We start from the raw sequence: 24972 nt of genomic DNA, 5'->3' as shown, positions 1-24972 counted from the left end.
TGCTCTTTGGAGAAGGAGAGGGCTTGTGAGTCGCATCCTCCCAACCCCCAGACTTCAGAGGGACCACAGGTGGGTTCAAGCTTCTGATGCCACACAGCCTTCGTGCTAACCCAGGTCTTCCTTCCGGCCTCTCCAGAGCTTTATCCTGTGTAGGACACACCTGGTCTCCCTGTTGTCATTCTTTCTCTTTCAGATGGGCCCCTGGGGGCAGGACCCTTCCCTCCATAAATGAGGACAGCCAGGGTCCCAGCATAGGGAAGGACAGTGACCCAGCAGGAGACATGTGGTGGCAGTGGGGGAGGGCTGGCATGGGGCGTTCGAATGGCTCTCTCTTTGGCCCCACATGGGTATCATTCTGGGACGAGTCTCCACACTAGGAGTCGGGAGGCCTGCATTCTCCATTTTCCTTTCTTACTGGCTGTATGAACCGAAATTGACAAGCCTCCCTGGGCCTCAGTTTCCCCGTTTCTCAGACCTGGGCATCTTACAGAGTCACTGGGGGTGCCAGTGAGTTAGCGTGGAGCGTGCTTTGTGGATGTCAACGATGCAGGTCTAGCGTCAACCCCAGGAATCTCCTTTTTCAGGGTGTGACTGCAACGGACACTCAGAGACATGTCACTTTGACCCAGCCGTGTTTGCCGCCAGCCAGGGGGCACATGGAGGTGTGTGTGACAGCTGCCGGGACCACACTGAGGGCAGGAACTGTGAACGGTGTCAGCTGCACTATTTCCGGAACCGGCGTCCTGGGGCTCCCATTCAGGAGACCTGCATCCGTGAGTAGGGGCTCTGGGGACCTAGGTCAGGAAGATTCCCTGGAGGAGGGCATGGCAACCCACTCTCATATTCTTGCCTGGAGAATCTCATGGCCAAAGGAGCCTGGAAAGCTATAGTTTGTGGAGTTTCAAAGAGTCAGGCACAACTGAAGTGACTTAGCATGCATGCGGCAAGGGCCAGTGAGTTTGTACAGTTCGAATTGAAAGCACTCTGATTCAGGTGGATTGATCAGGCAAGACTTTCCAGAAGTAAGAGTCTCTGTTTTGAAAGTTGCGAAAGGCACCCAGGTGTTAGGGTGAAAGAAAGTTGGTTCACTTTCTGTTGATGTTATCTGCTTATGGAGAGAATGAGAAAAGCTTGAGTTTGACTTCTCGTTCCAGCACTACTTGCTGTATGACCTTGACTGTGCTATTGGAACATCTCTGAGCCTCAGTTTCCTCATCTGTACAATGGGGACAAGCATGGTCAATTCTCAGGGTTATGACAGGATTACACAAGGCAGCATGCAAGAGTGCCCAGCTCAGGGCTGGCTGCAGAGTGGTTGTTCAGTACATCATGCCCACTGAAACTTTCGTCCTACCTAACACACGCCAAGGACTTTCCTGGTAGCTCAGCTAGCAATGCAGGAGAAGCCACATTGCAATGAATTCCAAAGAATCTGCCTGCAATGCTGGAGACCCCGGTTCGATTCCTAGGTTGGGAGGACCCCCTAGAGAAGGGATAGACTACCCAGTCCAGTATTCTTGTCTGGAGAAGCCCATGGACAGAGGAGCCTGGTGGGCTACAGTCCGTGGGGTCCCAAAGAGTCGGATTCGACTGAGCGACTAAGCACAGCGTGGCACACCTGCTTTTTTCCTCGTAAGAGGCCCTGTGAGCACTACATAAGCACCCCATTTTATAGATGCGCAAACTGAGGCACAGGGGGCTGAAATAACTTGACTAAGGTGTCAGGTCGTAAGCCAGGAAGTGGAGGGGGAAACAAGAATTTGAACCAGAGTGTGCTCCTAATGCTCTGCTTTCCCTGTCCGCCCCCTGGCGCCGCCTCTGTCTTGCAGCCTGTGAGTGCGATCCCGACGGGGCAGTGCCGGGAGCACCCTGTGACCCAGTGACTGGCCAGTGTGTGTGCAAAGAGCACGTGCAGGGGGAGCGCTGTGACCTGTGCAAGCCGGGGTTCACGGGGCTCACCTTCTCCAACCCTCAGGGCTGCCGCCGTGAGTAGAGGGCCCGAGCCTGCCATGGGGCGGGGCTGGGCCATCGGGTCTGGGGCCGGCCCTGCTCCCCCTGCGCGGCAAGCCAGTTGCTATGCCAGCAGCCTCCAGCATGTGGCACCGCAGGCCTGGCTTGGAAGGAGGGCCGGAGCAAGCCCTGCAGAGGGCGGGCAGGTGGCCAAGTGGCCAGGTGCTGGGACTGGGGGGAAGGCGCAGTGGCCTCGTGAGTCAGCCAGGTTTTCTGCAGGAAAGCACCCCGCCTGGTTCTTCTGCCTGATGCACTCCCTCTGGGGGGGCGGTGGGGGGCAGATTTGGGTGCCCCCCCAGCTCAGCAGCCCCCCTCCTGTGCAGGCTGTGACTGTAGCGTCCTGGGCGCCCGGCGGGACATGCCGTGTGACGAGGAGACAGGGCGCTGCGTGTGTCTGCCCCACGTGGTGGGCCCCAAGTGTGACCAGTGTGCCCCCCACCACTGGAAGCTGGCCAGCGGCCGGGGCTGCGAGCCCTGTGCCTGCGACCCGCACAACTCCCTCGGCCCCCAGTGCAACCAGGTACGCCGCGGGCCGGCCCCCACGCCCCTGGAGAGCCCCCCGGACGTCAGTCCCTACCCGCGCTCTCAGCCATTGGCAGGCCCACGTACGTGCGCCTACGGCGGGGCCGTCCTGGGTCTGACCGCGGAGCTTGCGTTCTGCCTGGAGCCCCTGCGGCTGGGGTGCGCCGGGGAGTCCCGCTCGCTGACCGGCTCTCCCCCGCAGTTCACAGGGCAGTGTGTCTGTCGGGAAGGGTTCGGGGGCCTGACCTGCCGCGCCGCAGCCATCCGCCAGTGTCCCGACAGGACCTATGGAGAGGCAGCCGCGGGATGCCGAGGTGCGCTGTCTGAGTGGGGGGGCGGGGGCTGTGCAGACGCCGTGGGGGGTGAGTGCTCGGGTGGGCTTGTGCTGGGGGGCATGCAGGTCAGTGCTGTCTGGTCCACGGGGGCTGGGCCCCGGCAGCCCATGAGAGTACTTGCCCCCTGCTAGCCCATCCCCGTGTCCCCCCGTCCCCGTGTCCTGGTGACAGGAGGGCCGCTTTGCGCCTCTCTTCCCTGAGAAAGCATCTCCCAGAGGCCAGCTGTGGGGAAACCCCTTCCTCCCTCTTCACGGATGCAGAAAGGGAGCCCCGCGGGGGCCAGTTTGGCAAGTGGTGGAGAGAGCAGGCAGACCCCAGTCTGTTGCCGGCCCTGTCGCCCCGGGCGGGGTTGCTCCCCCTCTGCGGGCCTCGGCCTCCTCGCCTGGGAAGGGGCACCCTGCCTCGGGTGCTCGCGCCCATGACGGCGGGAGAGCAAGCGTGCCCACCCCGCCAGAGCGGGTGCGGGTCAGAGGCGCGTGCGTGCGCTCGGGGAGCGAAGCTCGGGGCCGCGCCTGCACGAAGGGGCTGCTGAGTGAGCCCCGCCGCCCTCGCCGTGGTTCTGCTCTGGCCTCGACGGCCTCGCTCTGAATCCTAAGACCCAGAGGCCAGACGTCCTCTCCAGGGCGCTCCCCGGCAGATGCGCGCCCCCCCTTTCCCCGGCCGCTGGCCCCTGACCATCCTTTTCCCCACCCCAGCCTGTGACTGCGACTTCCGGGGCACTGAGGGGCCGGGCTGCGACAAGGCCTCGGGCCGCTGCCTCTGCCGCCCCGGCTTGACGGGGCCGCGCTGCGACCAGTGCCAGCGGGGCTACTGCGACCGCGCCCCGGTGTGCGTGGCCTGCCACCCCTGCTTCCAGACCTACGACGGCGGCCTCCGGGAGCGGGCCCTCCGCCTGGCCGACCTCCGCAATGCCTCCGCCGGCCTGTGGCCCCGGCCGGGCCTGGAGGACCGCGCCCTGGCCTCCCGGATGCTGGACGCCAAGAGGAAGATGGCGCAGATCCAAGCCACCCTCGGCGACGCCTTGGTCACGGAGCAGGAGGTGGCCCAGGTGGCCAACGCCGTCTTCTCCATCAGGTCATTCCCTCTCCCCACTGGGCCGTGGCCGGGAGAAAGAATAATGCCATGTGGGTACACGGAGGGGCACATACTGTTTACAGCCCTTTACCGTCTACCAAGCCTTTTCATAGCGCTTCCCTCGTGATAAAGAACCTGCCTGCAATGCAGGAAACCCAGGTTCGATCCCTGGGTTGGGAAGATCCTCTGGAGAAGGGAATGGCAACCCACTCCAGTGTTCTTGCCTGGAGAATCCATGGACAGAGGAGCCCGCAGGGCTAGTCCATGGGGTCGCAAAGAGCCGGATAAGACTGTGCAACTTCTACGCTTCACTTTCAAGCCTTTTCATGGACGCCTCTCTTTTTCACCGTCACCGCAGTCCTGGGAGGTTGGTGGGATGGTTGGTACTACATCGGTCTTGCCAGTGAGGAAACGGGCACAGCTTAGTATCGTGACAGAACCAGGTGGCCACAGAGGGGCAGAGCAGGCGGCCAGGAGTGCAGGTGCCAGCCCAAGTGCCTGGCGCTGCCTGCGGGCGTCAGCTCTGGATGAGTCACCCTGGTGGAGGGCATCCGAGAGGCAGGGCTCCGAAAATAACTTGGTTTGCCTTTGGAACGGGAGCGGTCCCACCCACGGCCCCCTCCTGCCAGCAGAGGCCTCTTCTCAGTGAGGTTTGGTACCGAAGTTTTCATAATGAGTTTTGCCTTCCCTGAGCCCTCCCTGACTCGCTGACCATGTGTGTGGTTGGCCTCAGTCTCAGAGTCGAGCAGGGAGCCTGGGGGCATCTGGTGGGCTGGGTGTGCCGGCCTGGAGGGGCCTCCTGAAGGATGGTCCACGTGGAGCAGATCCCGGCTGTGGAGAAGGGGAGGCTGGTGGCAGGGACTAGTTGGGTGGAGCTGCAGAGGGCCTGGGAGGGAGGAGTCTCTGCAAACTCAGTGACCGTGGGTCAGGGCAGGTGAACCCCTTTGGGCGGAAACAGACTGGTGGGTCAGCAGCTCTGGGAGCCCTGGTGGGGAGAGGAGAGACCCGGGTGCCCGGGGTCCAGGCGTGGGAAGGGGCACCTGCAGGGACCCCAGGAGGAGAGGGTCAGGGAAGCTCCTCATGGAAGCTGGTGTGGGACGCAGAGGAGAGCTGGGAGCGTCAGGCGCATACCTGTCCAGAAGGGAGAGGTTTTTCTGGATCTGCCTGAAAATAGGGATGGAGGGAGACGGTGCCGGCTTTGGCCCGGCAGAATCCTCTCCCGTCTGGGGCTGCTCCTGATGGCCTCTGTTTCTCCTGACTCGGTAGCCGTTTCTCCGGGGGGATGGCTGGGTCTGGGGAGGCAGCCCCTCTCCTGTATTTTAGTGGAAGCTTCTCCCCCTCCCTTAGGCGGACACTTCAGGGCATGCAGATGGATTTGCCCCTGGAGGAGGAGACCTTGTCCCTCCCAGGAGACCTGGGGAGCCTGGACAGGAGTTTCAATCGCCTCCTCGTCATGTATCAGAGCAAGAGGGAGCAATTTGAAAAGATGAGCAGTGCTGACCCTTCAGGTGAGTGGGGTGAAGGGGAGCGTGGAGACCCCACGCCGGGCCAGGCTTCGGCTCCCCTCCCGCTGCTCCTCCGCCTCCAGGCCTGGGCGAGGGGGGGTCCAGGGCTGACTCGATGATCTCTTCTCCCCGCTCCCCCAGGAGCCTTCCGCATGCTGACTGCAGCCCACCAGCGGTCATCCCAGGCCGCTCAGCAGGTCTCGGACAGCTCCCGCCGGTTGCTGCAGCTCAGGGACACCCGGAGACAGGCGGAGAGGCTGGAGCAGCAGGTGGCAGGGGGACCAGGAGCCGGTGGTCCTCAGCTCGCGGCCCTGAGGCTGCAGATGGCCTCTGTGCCTGATCTGACGCCCACCATCAACCAGGTGACGCCTGTCGCGGAGCCCGACTTTCCCCCCTCAGGCCCCCCGGCCCAGCTTGTCGCACACCAACGGCTGCCCCACCGTTCCCACGGGGGCTGTGTAGAGCCCACCGCCACCCCACCCGTCCTGACCCTCAGCCCCGTATGGGCTGCTCAGCAGCGACCAAGCCAACCAGTTTCTGGGGGCCTGGTTGCCATGGAGATGTCTGTCGGCTGTTGGCTTCCCAGGTGTGGGATGGGAGTGGTTGTTGCGGAGCCTCGGGGACCCCCTTTGATGCCCCCATCTCTCCACAGCTCTGTGGAGGCTCCAGGGAGATGCCTTGCACCCCAGGGGGCTGCCCCGGGGAGCTCTGTCCCCGAGACAATGGCACGGCCTGCGGCACCCGCTGCAGAGGCGCCCTCCCCAGGGCAGGTGGGGCCTTGCGGACGGCGGGGCAGGTGGCCGAGCAACTGCAGGGCTTCGGCGCCCAGCTCCAGCAGACCAGGCAGATGGTAGGTGTGGCGGGGGGCGGTGGGCACCCATAGTGGGGGGAGGCAGAGGGGACAAAGCCTCTGGGCGAGTCAGAGCTCCCATTTGGCAGCCAGGAGGTGCAATCCCAGAGGTGTCAATCCCAGAGGTGCCAGCTGACTTGCCCCTGCGGCCCCACAGCAAGCGGGGCATCTTGGGGGACTCTAGTAGTAAAGAACCCGCCTGCCGGTGCAGGAGACACAAGGGACTCGGGTTCAGTCTCTGGGTCAGGAAGATCCCCTGGAGGAGGGCATGGCAGCCCACTCCAGTACTCTGGCCTGGAGAATCCCCATGGACAGAGGAGCCTGGTGGGCTACCATCCATGGGGTCACGAAAGAATCGGACACGACCTAAGCGACTTAGCAGGCGGCATGCATCACGGCAAGTGAGAGACAGAGGCCAGTGTTTCTACATCACTTCTTGTGAGGCCACACCAAGCTAGTTACACGTCTCCCAGGTGGATCCTGGGTAGCAGATGCCTGCAGGCTCCCCCGCTGAGAGGCTCCCTTGGGGGCTTCGACCCCCACTGACCCACAGCCTGTGTCCGCAGATCAGGGCAGCGGAGGAGGCTGCCTCGCAGGTCCAGTCGGACACTCAGCGCCTGGAGACGCAGGTGAGCACCAGCCGCTCCCAGATGGAGGAGGACGTCAGACGCACGCGGCTCCTCATCCGGCAGGTGCGGGACTTCCTCTCAGGTGAGCCGGCCCTCACCCTCCCCTGGGCTGACGTGTCCACGCCTGCTGGCCCCCAGGGCCCCGTTCGCTGTCCCCCGATCCCCCACCCCCCACCTCCCATTCCCGCATCAGCTGCCTCCTCCCCCTGGACCAGTCCCCGTGCTCGCCTGGGTGGCTGCTTCCTCTCCCACCTCCTTCCGACCTGTTCTCCACCCAACAGCCCGAAACATCTTTGAAACATGTGCAGGTGGGGTGGCATTCCACGCACGCCTAACGTCCTTCACCCCACGGCCTCTGTCACCTCCTGGGTGTGGCCCGTAGCCTGTCTATTTGACTCACAAACTGTCCTTGAACAGGCCAGTTGTTGCTAACCTCAGGGGTGCTCTCTCTCTTTCTCTGCCTGGGATGCTGTCTCCAAGGCGACTGATTCTTACCCTCCAGGTCTGAGTGTGCATATGTCCCTGGAGGGGACTTTCCTGATCACTCACTCTGGTCACCAGCACCCCCAGCCCCGTCTGGAGCTGGCCCTTCGCCACTCTGAGCCTGTGGTTGTTGAATTCTTCTGTCCCACGAGTGTCTTGCTTGCCTCCGCATTAGACTCTCAACTCCAAGAGGCCAGGGATGGCTGTGTGTCTTGCTCACTGTGTCCCTGGTCAGGCCCAGAAAAAGTGCCCACTGTTGGTTGAGTGAGTAAAGGAACCTGAGGCACTCCTGTGCTGCCCTGGGGAGTGGCAAAGATCCCAGGACAGGACTCAGGAAATTTGTGGAACTTTGGGCAAGTTTGCTTCTGCCAACCAAGATGAGAGTATTTCACAAGTTTAATCTGGGCATCAAGAAACTGATGTAAAATGTGTTTCAAAAAACGAAAGGTGCCTCAGGAATATGAACTGTTATTATTAGATTTCTGGTCCCTGCCAGGGTATTTGCTTGGCTGGGAGCCGAGGGCCTGGTGTAACAACAGTATATCCTCCTGCTGCTGTTGGGGTGCCTTGGCTCCAAGAGCCCGGAGCTCCCTCCTGAGTGCACATGGCAGGTTGGAGAGAAGCAGGAAGGATCTGCCTGAGGTGCCCTGGGTGGCCCCAGGCCAGGCTGCAGTCAGCACCCTCTGGAGATCCTCAGAATGGGGACGTGCCACATGCTTGCCGGCCAATGGGGCCTGACAGCGTGGATGAAGGGGGCAGGCCAGAGTTTGGGGCTCGGCCTCCCAGATGAGGAAGCCTTGCCCCCGAGTGAAGCCGAGTAGGGCTGACCCCGCTCCTGCATCGACCCCAGCCAGGGGTGAGGGGGTTGGGAGCCTCTCCTTTGGGGTGCTGCCCCGGCTCCTGTGAATGGGCAGGGAGTTGCCGGGCTGTGGGGTGCCTGCTGTCCCCTCAACTCAGATTGAGTCCTGGGACAGGACGCAGGGCAGAGAGGAGGAGCAGGGCCTCAGCCAGGACGGGAAGGAGCCAGGACGGTTCTTAGAGTCTCCAAGGCCGTAGGCTCTTGTGGCCAGGGTCCTACTGCAGGCAGCACGCGTAGCAGCTGCTGTGGGCATGCAGGGATCACCCAGCGAGAGCGGGACGGTGCAGGGCCAGCGGAAGAGGGAGGGGACTCCGTCTTTCCCAGGTCATCAACGGAAGTGACAAAAAGAATAAATCAGGTGTACTGAAGTCTTAGGAAGTGCCAGGCGCTGTTCTAAAGTGCTTCATGGGTATTACATTATTTAATCCTGACTGCCTACCACTTTGTAGATGAGGACACCAGACACAGGGAGGTTGAGAAACCTGCCCATGGGCACCCAGCTTGGAACGGGTGAGGGTAGGGCTCACCTACCTCCAGGGTCCACACTCGAGATCACTGCACTGTGAGATGGAGGCCCCCCACCCTGCCACACACACACACGTGCTTCCTTGTCTTTGCTCATATTCACCTTCTTGCTTTCTCTCCCCTGCCCTACCTGGCGCCTGACTAATTCCCGTTTACCCCCTAAGCATCCTCTAGGTATCTCGGTCTCCAGGCAGAGCGGGTTAGCTGCCCCTGCACGGGCTCCTCAGTGGTTAGACGCCCCTCCACAGGTGCAACCCTCACACCCCGTGCTTGGCCCCATCACCCAGGGTTGTGCTCCCTTGTCCCGCTAGATTCCAAGCTCCACGAGGGCAGAGACCACGTCCAATCTGGTTCGCAGCCTCTGCGCCCCACCTCCTGCTGCTCAGAGCAGTGAAGGTTTGCTGAGCCCACCCTGAGACTCAGAAGCCCACGAAACTGTGTGACTCAGACCAAGCCCTCGGGCGCAGTGGAAGTGATGAGGAACGAAGGAAGGGCAGATGCTAGGTGGGGGTGTGCTCGCCGTGGGAAGCTTTCTGGGAAGGCATGTCTAAGCTGTGTTTTGAGAGTAAGACTCAGAGTTAGGCGAGCAGGTGATGGTCTCTACTGGGAGGTCCTTGTGAAAGCAGGTGGTTGGGGAAAAGCTCACTTGATTAAACAGCTGCAGTCATGCCCTGGGCTCCTGCGGTGTGCTTCTGGCCCCGTAAGAACCCAGTAGCAAAGAGGCGTGGTTTCTACCTTCTAGGGATGTCCTTCCAGCTGGCACGGGGAGGGGACTCGGTCTGGGACCTGTGTAACCACCTGGTGAGGCAGCTTTTGATTGCAGAATAAGGGTAGATCTGGGGCCCCTTTGATTGCAGAATAAAGCTAGATCTGGGACCCCTTTGATTGCAGAATAAAGCTAGACCTGGGGCCCCCAGAAAAGTTCCAGTCACAGGGCAAACCTTCTGGATAGGCGATGCCCACTTCCTTCCCACGGCGGTACCGGTGGAATCTGTAGAGAGACCAAAGGGAAGGAGACACCACCTCTGTACGTCTGATCTTACTCTCTGACCCAGAAGTGCTTTGTGAAATTCCTGATGATTGTTTCCTATCAGCTCCTTTCACAGATCGGGAGACTGAGCTCAGAGAAGCTAGCTAACTTGGCCCCGTTGGCTTGAGTAGGAAAGGGGAAGCCTGGGTCTGGAGCCCCTTCAGCCACTCATTCGCTGTATATAGAGTGCCTCTGAGTGCCAGGCACCGTGCTCGGGGCTGGGCTACAGCTGGGGCTGAATGCCAGTCCCTGTCCTCACATTGCTCATATTCTCGTGGGGAGTCAGACGGAAAACCCGACAAACGAATTAACTGTTTGGCGTGTGGGTGGTGATAAACGTTCGGGAGAATGAGGAGGGGAAACATTGGCAGAGGGTGCAGATTGCCTCCCTCGATCGGATGGCCGGGGCCCACCTCCCTCAGAAGCTGACATGTGACCAAAGTCCTGATGACCTTGACCCGCCTTTACACAAACAAGCACTCTGGCCCGAGGTGGAAGGGGCACGTGGCAGGGGTCTTATTGCCAAGGAAGCAGTTTCCGTTCTTGCCTGGTGTCCCCACCCCAGGGCGCTTACGTCTGCGCTCCAGGCATTGTTCGGGCCCAGCTGCCTGGCACCGCCTCCTCCTCCCTAGCCTGCAACTTCCTGCGATGCCACATAGTTGCCACAGCTGTGCCAACGCCCCTCCTCCCACGGCAGGGCGCCCGGAAACCCTCAGAGCAGGGTGCCTGGGAGGGGAGGGCGGCAGCTCTGTGGGCAGGCTAGACGGAGATGCTACGGGTGCCGCTGGGCCTGGGGGAGGCCTCTGACCTTGGGGGAATGTGGCTGGGCTCCCCCAGTCCAATGGGCGGCTTGTCTTCCAGACCCCGACACCGACACGGCCACCATCCAGGAGGTCAGCGAGGCCGTGCTGGCCCTGTGGCTGCCCACCGACTCGGCCACAGTCCTGCGGAAGATGAACGAGATCCAGGCCATCGCGGCCAGGCTCCCCAACGTGGACCTGGTGCTGTCCCAGACCAAGCAGGACATCGCTCGGGCTCGCAGGCTGCAGGCTGAGGCCGAGCAGGCCAGGTATGGCCTGGTGCCCTGATCTCTCCTCCCAGGACCGGGCTGGGGTTTTGCTCCCCGGCTGTGTTGCTGGAAGCAAGAGAGGAACCTCTGTAAATCAGAGGGATGCTGAGGGCTGGGAGACGGGAGGGGTGCTGAGTGTGGTGGCAGATGGTCAAGTGATATCCAGCGTCCAGGTTCAGGTTCACTCAGCATGGCCCTGCTTTCCATGCTGGAAACTGTCCCCAACGGCCGCCTCAGCTCTTGTGGTTGGGGAAGTTCAGTTTAGTTCAGTTGTTTGGTTGTGTCCAACTCTTTGGGACCCCATGGACTGCAGCACACCAGGCCTCCCTGTCCATCACCAACTCCCGGAGTCCACCCAAACCCATGTCCATTGAGTCGGTGATGCCATCCAATCATCTCATCCTCTTTCGTTCCCGTCTCCCGCCTTTCATCTTTCCCAGCATCAGGGTCTTTTCCAGTGAGTCAGTTCTTCACATCAGGTGGCCAAAGTATTGGGGTTTCAGCTTCAACATCAATCCTTCCAATGAATATTCAGGACTGATTTCCTTTAGGATGGACTGGTTGGATCTCCTTTTGTAGTCCAAAGGACTCTCAAGAGTCTTCTCCAACACCACAGTTCAAAAGCATCAATTCTTCGGCGCTCAGCTTTCTTTATAGTCCAACTCTCACATCCATACATGACTACTGGAAAAACCATAGCCTTGACTAGACAGGCCTTTGTTGGCAAAGTAGTCTCTGCTTTTTAATATGCTGTCTAGGTTGGTCATAACTTTTCTTCCAAGGAATAAGCGTCTTTTAATTTCATAGCTGCAGTTACCATCTGCAGTGATTTTGGAGCCCCTCCCCAAATAAAGCCTGTCACTGTTTCTCCATCTATTTGCCATGAAGTGATGGGACCGGATGCCATGATCTTAGTTTTCTGAATGTTGAGCTTTAAGCCAACTTTTTCACTCCCCTCTTTCACTTTCATCAAGTGGTTGGGGAAAAGCCTGCTTTATTAAACTCAGCCGTAATCATGGCCTGGGCTCCTGCAGTGCGCTGCGCTGGTCCCCAGAAGAGACAGCAGTAAAGAGGCATGGTTTCCACCTTCCGGGAATGTTCTTCCACCTGGCCCGGGGAGGGGGTTTGCTGGGGTCCTGGGATGGAAAAGCTACTACCGAGTTAGTACTCGGCCTCTTGCCTTGGCTGGAAGGGGTGCCGTCCGGGACTGGAGAGCACCTTCCTTCGCTCTCCACTGAGTGAATTCTCCGCCGTCCCTTGTGCCCGTCCCGCCCCAGGAGCCGGGCCCACACAGTGGAGGGCCAGGTGGAGGACGTCCTGGGGGCCCTGCGGCAGGGCACGCTGGCTCTGCAGGAGGCCCAGGACACCATGCGGGGCACCCGCCGCTCCCTGCGGCTCATCCAGGACAGGGTTGCCGAGGTAGGCGTCACGGCTTCCCCCTACCCACGTGGGGGAATGGATGTTCAGACCTGGGCGCGAGGCAGAGACGATGTTGGGAAGGGACCTGGCTGGGAGCTGAGATGGGGCCCTAAAGAAGCAGGGGCTACAAGCCTTGGGCCTGGCTTCGAGCTTTTAGTTTTTGGGCCTCGTGGCTGAAGCAGAAGCAGGGGTGGCCTCTGAGCTCTGGCAGGAGTAGGCGGGGCGGTCAGCTGAGCCGGGGAAGGCTGGGAGGCTTGCATGCTGGCGGCAGTTAGGGGATTGGATGGAGGTGATAGTGATGCCTTGATTGGAGGGAGTTTTTGTGGCCCAATGAGTTGGAGGAAAGAAGACCGAAGGTCGCTGCCTATGAGACACACCCCAAGCCCCAGGTCTCTCTTTTTCCACAAAGGTTCAGCAGGTACTAGGACCAGCAAAGAGACTGGTGACCAGCATGTCGGAGCAGCTGGGGGGCTTCCGAGCACGGATGGAGGAGCTTGGCCGCCGGGCCAGGCAGCAGCAGGCACAGGCAGCAAAGGCCCAGCAACTGGCAGAGGAGGCCAGCAAGCAGGCGCTGAGCGCCCAGGAGGTGCGGAGAGAGCCCGAGGAAGCCCTGTCAGTGGGAGCAGGAGGGGGCTGTGTACGCTTGATAAGACCACGCTCCAAAGCACCTTACATGGGCGTGATCGCTTCAGTCCTGTCCGACTCTGTGCGACCCCATGGACTGTAGCCCGCCGGGCTCCTCTGTCCATGGAGATTCTCCAGGCAAGAACACTGGAATGGCTTGCCATGCCCTCCTCCAGGGGATCTTCCTGACCCAGAGATTGAACCTGTCTCTTATGTCTCTTGCATTGGCAAGCAGGTTTTTTTTTTTTTTTTTTTTTAACCACTAACATCACCTGGGAAGCCCCCTCAAAGCACTTTAAGTACCAGTTACTCTGAAATATATCCAGGATCAGGGTGAGCTTCTGGATTCTTGCACCCTTGGCTGCTTTTGGTGGAGCCACTCTGGGGATGTTGGAAACAGCCAGTCCAGTTCCTCTCCTTTCACAGACGAAGTGGATTTTGTCCAGGCATAACACTCATCTACAAAGCAGGGCTCTTGACACCCAATCCAGAGCTTATCCTCTATCTGTGGCTTCCTAGCCCAGACAGGCACTCTTGATTTAGCATAGCTTGAGCCCCATTGCTGTCAGAATTAGATCAGAGAGAAGGTCAGAGAGCCATTCTCAGTGTCTCCAGGGTGCCGGTGGCCCTGGTACAACGGCCAAGCTGCCAAGCACGCTGTTAAGTGACAGCCACGTATCTGGCTCTGCGCTGGCGGTGAGCTGGGGAGCGACAGGCGCTGCGGGTGGAGGGAAGTACAGAGGTGCAGTTTGTGGCCCGGGGCTTTTATAGAGCAGACCCACCCCATGGGGGATGTTAAAAGGCACCTCATCCCCGTGTCTGGATGTGGGTGATATCAACTCCTTTAGCCAAAGGCCTTTAGGACTGTGGATGATGGTGATGCAGAAATGGTTTTTCCTTTTTTCAGGGATTTGAGAGAGTAAAGCAAAAATATGCTGAGTTGAAGGACCGGTTGGATCAGAGCTCCATGCTGGGAGAACAGGGCAGCCGAATTCTGAGTGTCAAGACGGAGGCGGAGGAACTGTTTGGGGAGACCATGGCGATGATGGACAGGATGAGAGGTGAGACAGTGGTCCAGGGCCTTGGACCGCGGGACATCCCTGAAGGCTGCTGCCAACCCAGGGTTTCTGAGGCCCACCCTTTGGAGCTAGCAATGCTAGGGGAGTGAGAGCAATTGGTATTTCCCGAGCGCCTAACAGGAACAAGGCCTAGAATGGGGCTGTGAGGAATGTGGTGATGTTCGCAAGACTAGGCCTGCCTTCGAGGAGCTTGCAATCCAGAGGGGGCATTTTTCCTGTTGGCCATTAGCTTCATGAAACTATTTAACCGCACAAGGAGGTCTGTGATGAAAGCCTGAATAATAGGCACTCGAGGGGCTCAGAGGATACATAATGTCAGAGAGAAATGTTCAGTGACGGTAGTGTCCAAAAAAGAAAAAAAAAGATCAGATTTGAGGTGGAAGGATGAGGCTGTGGGGAAGAGGAAGGTCGTCAGGACAGGGTGGATAGGGAGGAACTAGAGGATGTGGGCAGGACCACCCTCCTGGAGGGGAGGGCTGACGAGGACAAAACCGGCGGGAGAGAAGGAGCGTGGAGCTACGTGGCTGGTGCCCACGGCCGGCCCGCCCGCCAGGAGGAGGGGGATAGACAGCCCTGGGGGCAGTAGGAAAGCATCCAGCAAGTCATAATGAAAGGAGCTTTCGAAAGCATTCCGAGGCTCCCCAGAAAGGAGAACAGGGGCCTCCAGGCTCAGTCTCTAAAGATGCGATGACGGGGTCACGGCCCTGGGGTGCCCTGTGAATGCCACGGCCAGAGTTTCTTTGAATTTTGGAGAAAGCTTTTGACAAAAATCTGTGTGGCTAGCCAGACGGACAGAATGGAGAAAGGTGGGCTGGTGAGTCGACAGTGAGTGGATTCGAGGCCGTGGCCAGCCGCACCTGAAGCGGGAGGAGCTGACCCAGATGGAGGAGCCCAGCCCTGGGTCAGGGCCTGCCCTGACCTTGTCCATCACTGTTCTGTGTGAAGACAAAGAATTTTCTAATCAAATCTGAGGATGACAGGTAGCAAATACACCGGATAACAGAACTAGCGTTCTAAGTTTCAGAAGGATGGGCTGAAACTAACAGGATAAAATTTAAGTAAAGAGAAGCATTCTCTCTTAACCTGGCATTGTCTGGACTCACAAGTATAGCTCAGGTAAGGCCGGGTACTCAGGCGGCTAATGTAGCTAGAAACTTTATAACTGGTAAGTGATAAACTCATACAAATTGTTACTCACCTGAAAAAGATCCAGGAATTTTGATATAAGCCAGAAGTGCCTTGCTCCTGACAGAAGAGCTTATAAATGTAAAGCAGCCAAAATAAGGGGAGTAATGGCTCAAGGGTGATATTAAAAATATTTCATAACTGGTGTGCCCTTCACCTACCTACCAGCCAGAAAATAACTCATTGAAGCAAGCATTTGCCTGCTTGCTGGAATTTACCTTTAATTGTGGGGTTATGGGGAAGATCATGCATAGGGAGCCCCTATCCCTATGCATGAACAAGAATGGAGGAAGAGAGCAGCAGCTATTAAAATGTCACTATTTTATTATGGCCCATAGGTCCATATGGGGGCCTACTGGCCGACTGTCAACCTTGTAATAACCCCTGATACACTCCACTGATAATCTCACCTGGGACGTGGGGTTCAGTGGAGGCCAGTTCATCTCCAGAAGAAATATTGGCAAACCAGTGCACATCGGGGGTCAGGGCGGGGGTGAGCAGAGTTGGGAAGTAGGAAGTCCTGGTGATTATATCAGGTGAGGTGTGGAGGAAGGAGCTAGGGCGGTTTCCTCTGGGGAAGACGAGGCTCAGACATGTGAAGGACTGCCACGTGGGAGGCATAGCAGATCGGGTCTTAACAACCCAGGAGACAGACCCGGGACCACGGGGTGGAAGCAAGACGTGCTCAGATTCTGGCTTAATGAGAAGACTTTGTAATGAGGACTGCCTGAGGATGGAGCCTCGTGAGGCAGTGACCCCCACTGCCGCCCTGCTCTGGGAAGTTGAGTCTGAGGCTGGGTACCAACTCCTGTGAATGCCAAGCTGCCTAGGACCACAGGAGGGACAGACTGGACCAGATCCCTTCGGAGTCCTTCACATCCTCCACACATAATCTGGGGGGTGGGACACAATATGGACCAGGGGGTAGGACTAGGTGTATCTGGAGTGTCGGGGAGAGAAAATGGGGAGGAATTCAGCCTTCCAGCTCTTTTGCCCTGGCGCTCACCAGGATCGCTGGTGGGATGGCGGCTGACCGGTCCACCACAGCGAGTGTCTAACCTTGGTGCTGGGGCCCTCCCTCATCAGCCTGGGACTGCTCCGCCTAGAGCCGAGGAGAAGTGTAGGGGCAGGGGGACCCCTGGGTCCAGCCTCGGCCTGGTTTCTTTAAAAGTGGGAGAGGGGGCTGGGGAGAGCTGCCTTGGGGGCCAGGCTCCTCTCGGGGTGGAGGTGGTTTCTCTGGCAGATGCAGCTCTGGGTGGGTGGGAGGGGATGAAAGGGTTGGGAGTCCCGGGGCATCTCACCAGCTCCTCTCCCCTCTCCGGCTGTTCCCTCGGCCCTCAGACATGGAATCAGAGCTGCTTCGGGGGAGCCAGGCCATCGTGCTCCGCTCGGCGGACCTGACGGGGCTGGAGCAGCGCGTGGAGCAGATTCGGAACCACATCAACGGGCGCGTGCTCTACTACGCCACCTGCAAGTGATGCGGGACCAGCCCGCCACCCCCAAGTCTGCCCTCTTGGCTCCTGGGCCCGGCTGGCTGGCCATACGTTCCAGCTCCAGGGGACCCTTACGCAGCCTAAAGCACGGCCGGGACCACCCCTTCTGGGGTGCAGCTGAGCCTGGGCCGGTGGGACTGGGGGACGGCGACCGTGGAGGTGGGCCTGCATCCCTGTGACCAGCAGCTCTCGAATGCGGGGTGCTTGGCTGGACAGTGTCTTTGCCTTCTTTCTCCACTGAGGCTGAAGGCCTGGGCCCACTCAGAGTTGTAACTAACAACGATGCACAAGGGAAAAGTCCAATAAAAATCTCGGGAAAGGAGCCTGGAGGTCCAAAGAGGGGAACTTCTCTGTCTCCCTGTGACGTAAAGCTTTCTCACTTGTTTCTGTCTCCGGTCTGGGGTCCCTGCGTGCTCCCCTGCTCAAGCCCAAGGCCTGGTGGTGTATGAAGCACCAGCTGACCCCCTCTGCCCAGTCTAGCTGGCGCACCACCCAGACGTGGGGAGACTCCAGGAACTGGTTGAACTCCTTCCTTGAGAGGCCAGAGGAGCTGTTTCCATCTTTGAACAACCATCCAGTTTCTCATTTGTAGATGAAGAAATAGAAACCCAGACATGGGGAGGAAGTTGTTTGAAATCACACAGTTCCGAGAGGCAGAACTAAGACTAGACTTTGTGTCTCTTGGGATTTTAAAAAGAAGCTGTAAACGGGTGTGCGTGTGCGTGTGTGTTCGTGTTGGCAGATGTGCGAATGGCACGAATATTTGTGTGTTAACTGTGGTCTAGGCACCATGCTAGCGTTTTATCTACAGTAACTTCTTGGTCGTCACTGATCACAGTAATTATTCAGGGAGTGTGTGCATTATCTCATGCCATGGGTGGCATTGTTGTTCCCATTTGATAGGTGAGGAAACCAAGGCACCAGAGGCTTGGGGACTCCACCAGGGTCACAGATGTGGCCGGCAGGGCTGAGCGGGGCCTCAGACCCATGTTCATCTGTTACAGGCATTAGGAGGATGCTGGGGCCGGGCTGTCTGGGTTCCAACGGCGCCTACCTCCAAGGGGCTGTTGGAGAGGAAACTGAGTTGATGTGTGTCACTCACGACATGAGGCGCCGGGTCCACCCCCCAGAGCTCCTGCCCTCCCGAGTCCGGCCTGACCTCCAGCTGTCACGCATCTTCCACTCTGCAGGGCCCAGAAGCCCCCAAGCTGCTTCTGACTTAGAGAACGACCGAAAGAAGCCTCATAGAGAAAAATATGTCCATTTTATTCAGCACAGCACAGAGCAGGAAGCCGGAGGGCCGGAGAACAAGAGAACAGGGCCGGGACAAGAACAATGTGCCTGATTTTCAGGGAGAGAAAAGAGCAGAAGCAGGATTTGAATGACTGGCTGAAAGGGCAACAGTCAACTTCCAATTTTTACTTAATTGAGTGTGTGTGTGTGTGTGTGTGTGTGTGTGTGTGTGTGTGTGGAGGGCATCCAGCCATGATAAAAAGTGCTTACAGTACCTAGTGGTGGGTTTCTTTCTGTTTCATCTTGGAGGGTGTGGTACTGCTTTTGGACAGGGGTGGAGGCATAGGTGGATCAGAAGTGCAGAGGGTTGGGAGCCATCCCGGAGTTAGGGAGTTGGGAGGTGAACTCCGAGAGCTCACAGGCAGACCGCGATGCTGCCTGTCACTCATGCAGAAGGGCAGGCCCCTCCGTCAAGGAGAGGCAGGAGCGAGTGTGTGCTGAGTGGGGAGGCTGGGTAGCTGCTCCATATGGCTTTGCTCGGAGATGGCAACACAGATGGGCCAGCCCATTAAGCTTTTCACGACGACACAGACCTGGGCATGAGCTGTCTACGCGCCCTGCACAGAGCCACCCCGGCGGGCGGGCGTGTCGGGGTGGGGGGCATGGAGCAGGCAGGCCCCCGAGGATGCTGCTCCTCCTGCCCGCAGCTTCCCGAAGCTCCACCGCGCCCGGGGCTCACTCCCGGGCCTTCGGGGAGGCTCTGCCCTGGGCGGCAGCCGGCTGCTGCATCCGATCAGGTCTTGGTCTGCTTGCTGTCCCTCCCTCCCACCTCAGGGTAGACTCCAGGTCTGGAAGGGCGGAGAAGAGTTGTGTATCTCTCCTGCAGAGGAAAGGGGTTGAGGGTTGGGGTTGGGGGGTGCTGCCGCCTCTAGTACCCCTTGTCCCCCATTGTGGAGACCCCAGGGCAGGGCTGTCCCGTGAGCTCGCAACCTTCCTCCCTCTAGTCCCCTCACCTGAAAATTGTAGTGAGACAGACGCGGGCCCCAGGGATCACATGATGAGACAGACTCCAGTCTGCCCCACCCGGCAGTGGGAGCTGCCGCCGGCTTTCATTGGCACCATCACTTCCGATTTGAAGTTCCTGGAAAGAAAACGTTGCAGCAGGCTGTGGAGTATTTGGGGAAGGAGGAAGGGCCATGCCTATGGCAGCCACTCAGACCTCCCTTTATGAGGTGCAGAAAGTATAAACCTTTATAGAGAAAACGGATGAGATAACCAAGCCCCCTAGTCCTCCCAAAACACAGTGTCCCTGGAATCTACTGCCCGCCACTCGCATGTATCCACTTTCCTGCAGGCGTTTATAGCCCCTGATGCCTCACTAAACTCTGACAGCAACACTGTAAGGCTTCCCTGGTGGTTCAGAAGGCAAAGAATCTGCCTGCAATGCAGGGTTCGATCCCTAGGATGGGAAGACTCCCTTGGAGGAGAGAATGGGTACCCACTCTGGTGTTCTGGCCTGGAGAATCCCATGGACAGAGGAACCCGGCAGGCTACTGTCCATGGGGTCGCAAAGAGTCAGACACGACTGAGCGACTTTCATTTTTCCTGTGGGGTAGACCGAGCAGGTGTGACCCAATCAAACCATTTTACAGACATGCGAGCTAGAGACAGAGGTACAGGCGGACACGTCCAATCAGACCATTTCACAGACACGCGAGCTAGAGACAGGTACAGGTGGACATGTCGGTGGCCACACAGCTGGTGGGGGGCGGGGACCGGGCCAGGGGCATCTCCCTGGACCCCCCGACTTCCAGAGCTTTTCTACACCATGGAGCTGCTTCCGAGTGGGAGAGGCTCCCGGGTCTCTTTCTTTTCGCTCCCTTGCCCTGAGTTCTTTCAGCCCCAGGTTGAGCAGGGCTAAGCCTGGGGCTGGAAGTACGTACTGTTTTTTGTTGGCCTTTTTGAGGAGCGTGGGCTCGGAGCAGTAGGACGCGTTCGCTTTGGTACCGACGTTCGTGCAGCTGGGGCAGCAGCCGCAGGGCCCGACGGCCAGGGGCCCCTGCTGCATGGGCACCAAGCTGCTGCTGATGCGGAGGGACCCGTTGACCAGGCAGTTGAGGGACCTGCCACCGGGGGCCGCAGGCTGGGGGCCGTGCCGGCAGGGCAGCCGGGTCGGCACGGAGGCTGCCGTGCTCGGGCCCGGGGCGGCGGGAGTCTCAGAGATGGTGATCTCCGGGGAGGTGGGTCTCGAGGCTGCAGGGATGGGCGGCCTGTTCTCCACCTCCGGCCGGACCCCCGGGCTGTGCAGGTTCATGTGCAGCTTCCGCATGTGGTGGACCACGGCCGCTGCATTGAAGGCTTGCTGGGGAGACACAAGACCCATCTCTGACCGTCTCCACCCCAGAGGGCCTCCAGCCTTCCCTCTGCCCCGTGGATGCTTGAAACCAACGTGCACACCTCTCATTTCACAGAAGGGTCCAGGGAGCTCCAGCGTCTGCTGGGAGAACCCCAAGGAAAGCCCCCTGCCCCAGCTGCCCCAGCCCAGCCTCCAGGGCCCAGACGGCCCGCTCGCCTCCTGGAGAGGACAACTCACCCTCCACTTGCTCTTGGCGAAGTTCTTCTGGATCTGGAGGCTGACTGATGGGTAGATGTCCCGGTGCAGGGCTGTATTTCCATTAATCCTGTGGATGTGGAGGGGACATCTGGCTAGTGGTGGTGATGGGGACTCTGTCAGGGGTTGGGCAGGGGCTGGGCATCCAGGGTAAGCTGCCTGGAGTTCCCTGGGTCAAGGACTGGAACCCCCTGGACAGGTCATAGGGGGCCTATGCTTTAGAAGGGCTTCCTAGGTAGCTCAGATGGTAAAGAATCTGCCTGCAAGGCAGGAGACCCGGGTTTGATCCCCAGGTCAGGAAGATCCCCTGGAGAAGAAAATGGCTACCCACTCCAGCATTTTTGCCTGGAGAATTCCATGGACAGAGGAGCCTGCCAGGCTGCAGTCTATGTGGTTTCAAAAAGCTGAACATGACTGAGCAACTAACACTAGTGTTACTATGCTTTAGAAACTTGCTTTCGAACTGGGTGGGCAACCTACAGCCTGTGGACCAAACGTACTCATTGCCTGCTTTTGTAAGTAAGGTCTCTCTGTGACACAGAGATGCCCATTCATTCAGCTATGGGCTATACTGCGTCCATGCTGCGACGGGCAGATTGAGTAGTTGCCATGGAAACGATATGGCCAGTGAAGCCTAAAACACTTACTATCTGGCATTTTATAGAAATAAAAGTTTACTGATACCCCATTCCTCACTCCTGGCCCAATGTCAGAGGGCATTTGGGCTGTTACTATTCTTTGACTCTAAACTTTGCACAGAAACCACCTCCTCTCGGAACCTTTCCTCTATGAGGCCACCCCCACAGAGGCTGCCTGTTCCCTGTCCCCTGAGCCTCTTATCCATCCATCTCTAAGTGTCCTCAGACACTTGCTGTGTGAACAGTACTTTCTAGGTACTAAGGGACCCAGGGAGGTAACAGATGTGGCCCTGATCGCTAGGGGATTACAGTGCAGGCTGGACGCCTTGTTTCACGCCATGAACTAGAGTAATTCATGGTGAGGTGTGTAATCGTTAGAGAAAGATGGGAAAGTCTGTCTGGACTGCAGGAGCCAGGGCTTCCGAAGAGGATAGACGTGGCTCTGGATCCTGAAGGATGTACATCCAAGGCAGGGCCCTTGAGGTGGTGAACATGGTGTTGACCCAAGGTGAAATGTGGAAAGAGCTTGGTATGGGAGAGGGCAGGAGAAAAATACAGCCATTAGGCCTTTCTGGAATAGAGAAGGTGTGTTGGGAACTCTGAGAAATGAAGTTGGAGGTGACAGGCCAGGCCAGATTAGGGAAAACCATGGCTTGCTGCAGTAGGAACTGGGGAGCTTGTAAATTTTCCCAGCAGGGGGGTAGCACAAAAAAAGGAAGTGTTTGAAGACTTTCTTTACCTGCTTTGTGTGTGTGTGTGTGTGCGCGCGCGTGTGCGTGTGTGTGTGTGTGTGTGTGTGTTAAGCCGCTTCAGTCATGTTCGACCCTTTGAGATCCTATGGACTGTAACCTGCCAGGTTCCTCTGTCCATGGGACTCTCCAGGCAAGAAAACTGACATGGGTTGCCAAGCCCTCCTCTAGGGGATCTTCCTTAGCCAGGATCGAACCCCCATCTCTTGCATCTCTTGTATTGGCAGGCAGTTTCCTTACCACCAGCAGCACCTGGGAAGCCCCTTACCTGCTTTATCAATTGGTTGCTTTGTGACTGTTCTCAAAGCACCTCGCATGGAGCAGGCTTTGACCCCAGAGTGAGATGATGCTCTTAAGGAGAGTAAAGTTGTCTATCTGGCTGCATCTGATTCCCGATTTGATGATCCAGCTGCTACTGTTGGGTCAGAATCCACCGCAATAAATGCTCTTTACATCTCTGGCTCAATCTGATCTGTGCCGTTTGGGTACCACACCAGTAAACAGCTCAGGTCAAGCAGACTCCAGGGAAATGTGCTGTGAAAAAGTCAGCGTGGTGTCTGGGGAGCAACAGTGAGGGTCTGGAGCCCACCTGCTCCTCACTCACCAGGGGTGCCTCAAGGCCTTCTCACAGGTGTACCGCTCATTCGGGTCCTTCTCCAGCAAGTGGCAAATAAAATCCTTGGCTGTGGGGAGCAACCAAAGACACAGCAGCTAAGGACCAGATCTCATGACTGATGGAGAGTCACTTCCAGGCTGGTGGGTGGCACAGAAGGCATCTTTAGCTCATCTTCCAAAGAGGCAATTTTAAGAGTCTTGAAAGAGAAAAAGAATCCAAACCACCAAGCAACAACCCACCCGAAACCACCAGAGCGGCTCCACGCAGCCGTGTCACCCACACGCAGCACTGCAGATACATCTCTGGTCACGAGGCGCCCATGTGCCTGACGCCACACGGGTGCCCGCCTGCACCAGTCAGGGGCCAGCACCACACATGGGCACACGCGTGAATGCTGGCTTAGCTCTGATCCCCACTTAAATGGACCCAAGGACAAATACTGACGGCCTTTGCTTACACAGACCATGCAGGCTCTCGGGCTGGACAGGTGAAAGCAAAACTCGGCCTTGGTTTTGCCCCTCCTGCCTGGAACACGCCCCTGTGCTTGCTCTGCCCTCCTGGCCCCTCATCTGAAGTACCTCCCTGCTTTTCCAGGCATCTCACGGTCCTGCCTCCAGGAAAACAAAAGCAGGAACCTTAGATGCGAATCATTTATTTGGCCTTTGAACCAGATAAAGATTTCTCCACTTTCCTTGGCAGCCTGTTCCATCAGATTCCCCAGGGCCTGCCAAGAGCCAGGACTGTCATCGTTTGTTAAGCTCGCTTCTCTTGGCAGCCTCTGCCTTGAGCCTGTTATTTTGTCTTTCCCTCGGACTGGTCTTACCTGACTCAGAAATGTCATCCCAGAACGGAGATTCAAACTCATAGTAGCCTTCCTTGATCTTCTCAAACAGCTTAGACTCAGTTTCCTCGTAGAAGGGGGGGTACCCGCACAGCCTGTAGTGGAACAGCAAGGTATATGCTGCTGAGGGACCCCGTCCTGGGCCAGCCGCTCCCCTCTGCCCAGCCTCCACTATATACACAGGCAGGCAATGAGGGTCCCCAGTCAGCAGTGTGACCAGTACATGGGTCTGCCCCTGATTCACGAATGATGCGTGCATGTGCTACGTTGCTTCAGTCATGTCCAACTGATGCAGGAATGATGCAGGTTCCATCAGACGTTTATTCAGGAACCGAAGTTTGGAACAGGTGGCCCTTTGTATATTCTATCCCCCAGACCCTCACTTTCTCCCTTCCCCTGACTCTTGCATGTGTACAAAGTCGCTTCAGTTGGGTCCAACTCTTCGAGACCCTATGAACTGGAGCCCACCAGGCTCCTCTGTCCATGGGATTCTCCACCCAAGAATACTGGAGTGGATTGCCATGTCCTCCTCCAGGCAGTCTTCCTGACCCAGAGATCGAACCCGCATCTCCTGCGGCTCCTGCATTGCAGGGGTATTCTTTACCACTGTGTCATGGGGAAGCCCCCATGACTCTTGAAAAGCGAAAGTGTTAGTCGCTCAGTCGTGTCCAACTCTTTGCGATCCTGTAGACTGTAGCCCACAGGCTGCTCTGTCCATGGGATTCTCCAGGCAAGAATACTGGAGTGGGTTGCCATTCCCTTCTCCAGGGGATCTTCCCAACCCAGGAATAGATCCCAGGTCTCCTGCATTGCAGGAAGATTCTTTACCATTTGAACCACCAGGGAACCCTGACTCTTTAGATAATGTATCAGTTGACTATCTTTAAGAAGGATGGTAGAAATGTCTACTTGAATGTAACTTTCCTGAGGGATTTTTTTAGGCTGTTTGGTTCTTCATTCTTTAGAACCTAAACCACTGCTTGGCACAGAGGAGACAGCCAATGACAATTTGTTCAATAGCTCATTGAAGAGAAGAGTTATTCAATATACGTTGAGGAAATGGAGAAATGCATCCACACTGAGGAGGAAATGATTAATTTCAGGTTATTTTTCAAGAGCAAAGTTTGCTCTTGAGAGCAAACTCAGTGAGAAGGGATGCTGGGCAGGGGGTGGTGAGCAGATCTGGGAAGGAGAGCCTGAGAACGTGAGAGGAGCAGTGACTAGGTTTATCCAGGCCATCCTTTTGCTTTGGGCTGACGTTACCAGGAGAGAAATCTGAGACGCGAACATTGTGCCCACTTGGCTTCTAAGTTTAGGATGTCTTTTCCCTCCTTAACTGCTCATTCCATAGAGTGGGACTCAGTACGTTTATATACAGTAAATGGGGGTGGGATGCAGAAAGCGGGAGTGCCATATAAGAACTCTGTTTTTATAACGGGGTGGGGATCAGGACAAGATCCTCTGGAGCTGTGTGCATGAGTAAGTGTGTGTGTGTGTGTGAATGCACGTGTACATGCACATGCTTTGGAGGTGGATGCTGCTTGAGGTGCTGAGATGGGGAGGAGAGAAGAAAGGGTGAGTAGGCTCTGAGAT

At 57.7% G+C, this 24972-nt stretch overlaps 2 protein-coding genes across 10 annotated transcripts in view; one reads left to right on the top strand and one right to left on the bottom strand.

Annotated features, from left to right (window-relative positions):
- Nucleotides 1-17013, top strand: part of LAMB3 (laminin subunit beta 3) — a 47390-nt gene extending 30377 nt beyond the window's left edge. For all 8 annotated transcript variants that reach the window (XM_043486238.1, XM_043486237.1, XM_043486236.1 and 5 more), the window contains 14 exons: nt 585-773; nt 1830-1985; nt 2334-2530; nt 2735-2846; nt 3563-3941; nt 5289-5449; nt 5588-5808; nt 6099-6296; nt 6863-7007; nt 10684-10891; nt 12169-12310; nt 12720-12896; nt 13842-13995; nt 16540-17013. In XM_043486238.1, the coding sequence (XP_043342173.1) occupies nt 585-773; nt 1830-1985; nt 2334-2530; nt 2735-2846; nt 3563-3941; nt 5289-5449; nt 5588-5808; nt 6099-6296; nt 6863-7007; nt 10684-10891; nt 12169-12310; nt 12720-12896; nt 13842-13995; nt 16540-16676 (2576 nt within the window). In that variant the 3' untranslated portion in view covers nt 16677-17013. The remainder of the gene's footprint in view (nt 1-584; nt 774-1829; nt 1986-2333; nt 2531-2734; nt 2847-3562; nt 3942-5288; nt 5450-5587; nt 5809-6098; nt 6297-6862; nt 7008-10683; nt 10892-12168; nt 12311-12719; nt 12897-13841; nt 13996-16539) is intronic.
- A 923-nt stretch (nt 17014-17936) lies between these two features.
- The window catches only part of CAMK1G (calcium/calmodulin dependent protein kinase IG), a 31017-nt gene continuing 23981 nt past the window's right edge, over nt 17937-24972 (bottom strand). For both annotated transcript variants that reach the window (XM_043485387.1, XM_043485386.1), the window contains exons 8-13: nt 23362-23474; nt 22527-22605; nt 20518-20605; nt 19868-20286; nt 18938-19065; nt 17937-18804 (exon numbers count right to left, since the gene is read on the bottom strand). In XM_043485387.1, coding sequence (XP_043341322.1) covers nt 18975-19065; nt 19868-20286; nt 20518-20605; nt 22527-22605; nt 23362-23474 — 790 coding nt within the window. In that variant the 3' untranslated portion in view covers nt 17937-18804; nt 18938-18974. The remainder of the gene's footprint in view (nt 18805-18937; nt 19066-19867; nt 20287-20517; nt 20606-22526; nt 22606-23361; nt 23475-24972) is intronic.

The sequence above is a fragment of the Cervus canadensis genome, chromosome 13, assembly GCF_019320065.1.
Source record: "Cervus canadensis isolate Bull #8, Minnesota chromosome 13, ASM1932006v1, whole genome shotgun sequence".
NCBI lineage: Eukaryota > Metazoa > Chordata > Mammalia > Artiodactyla > Cervidae > Cervus > Cervus canadensis.
The sequence above is the reverse complement of the archived record's forward strand: the minus strand, read 5'-3'. Positions and strand labels throughout refer to the sequence as shown.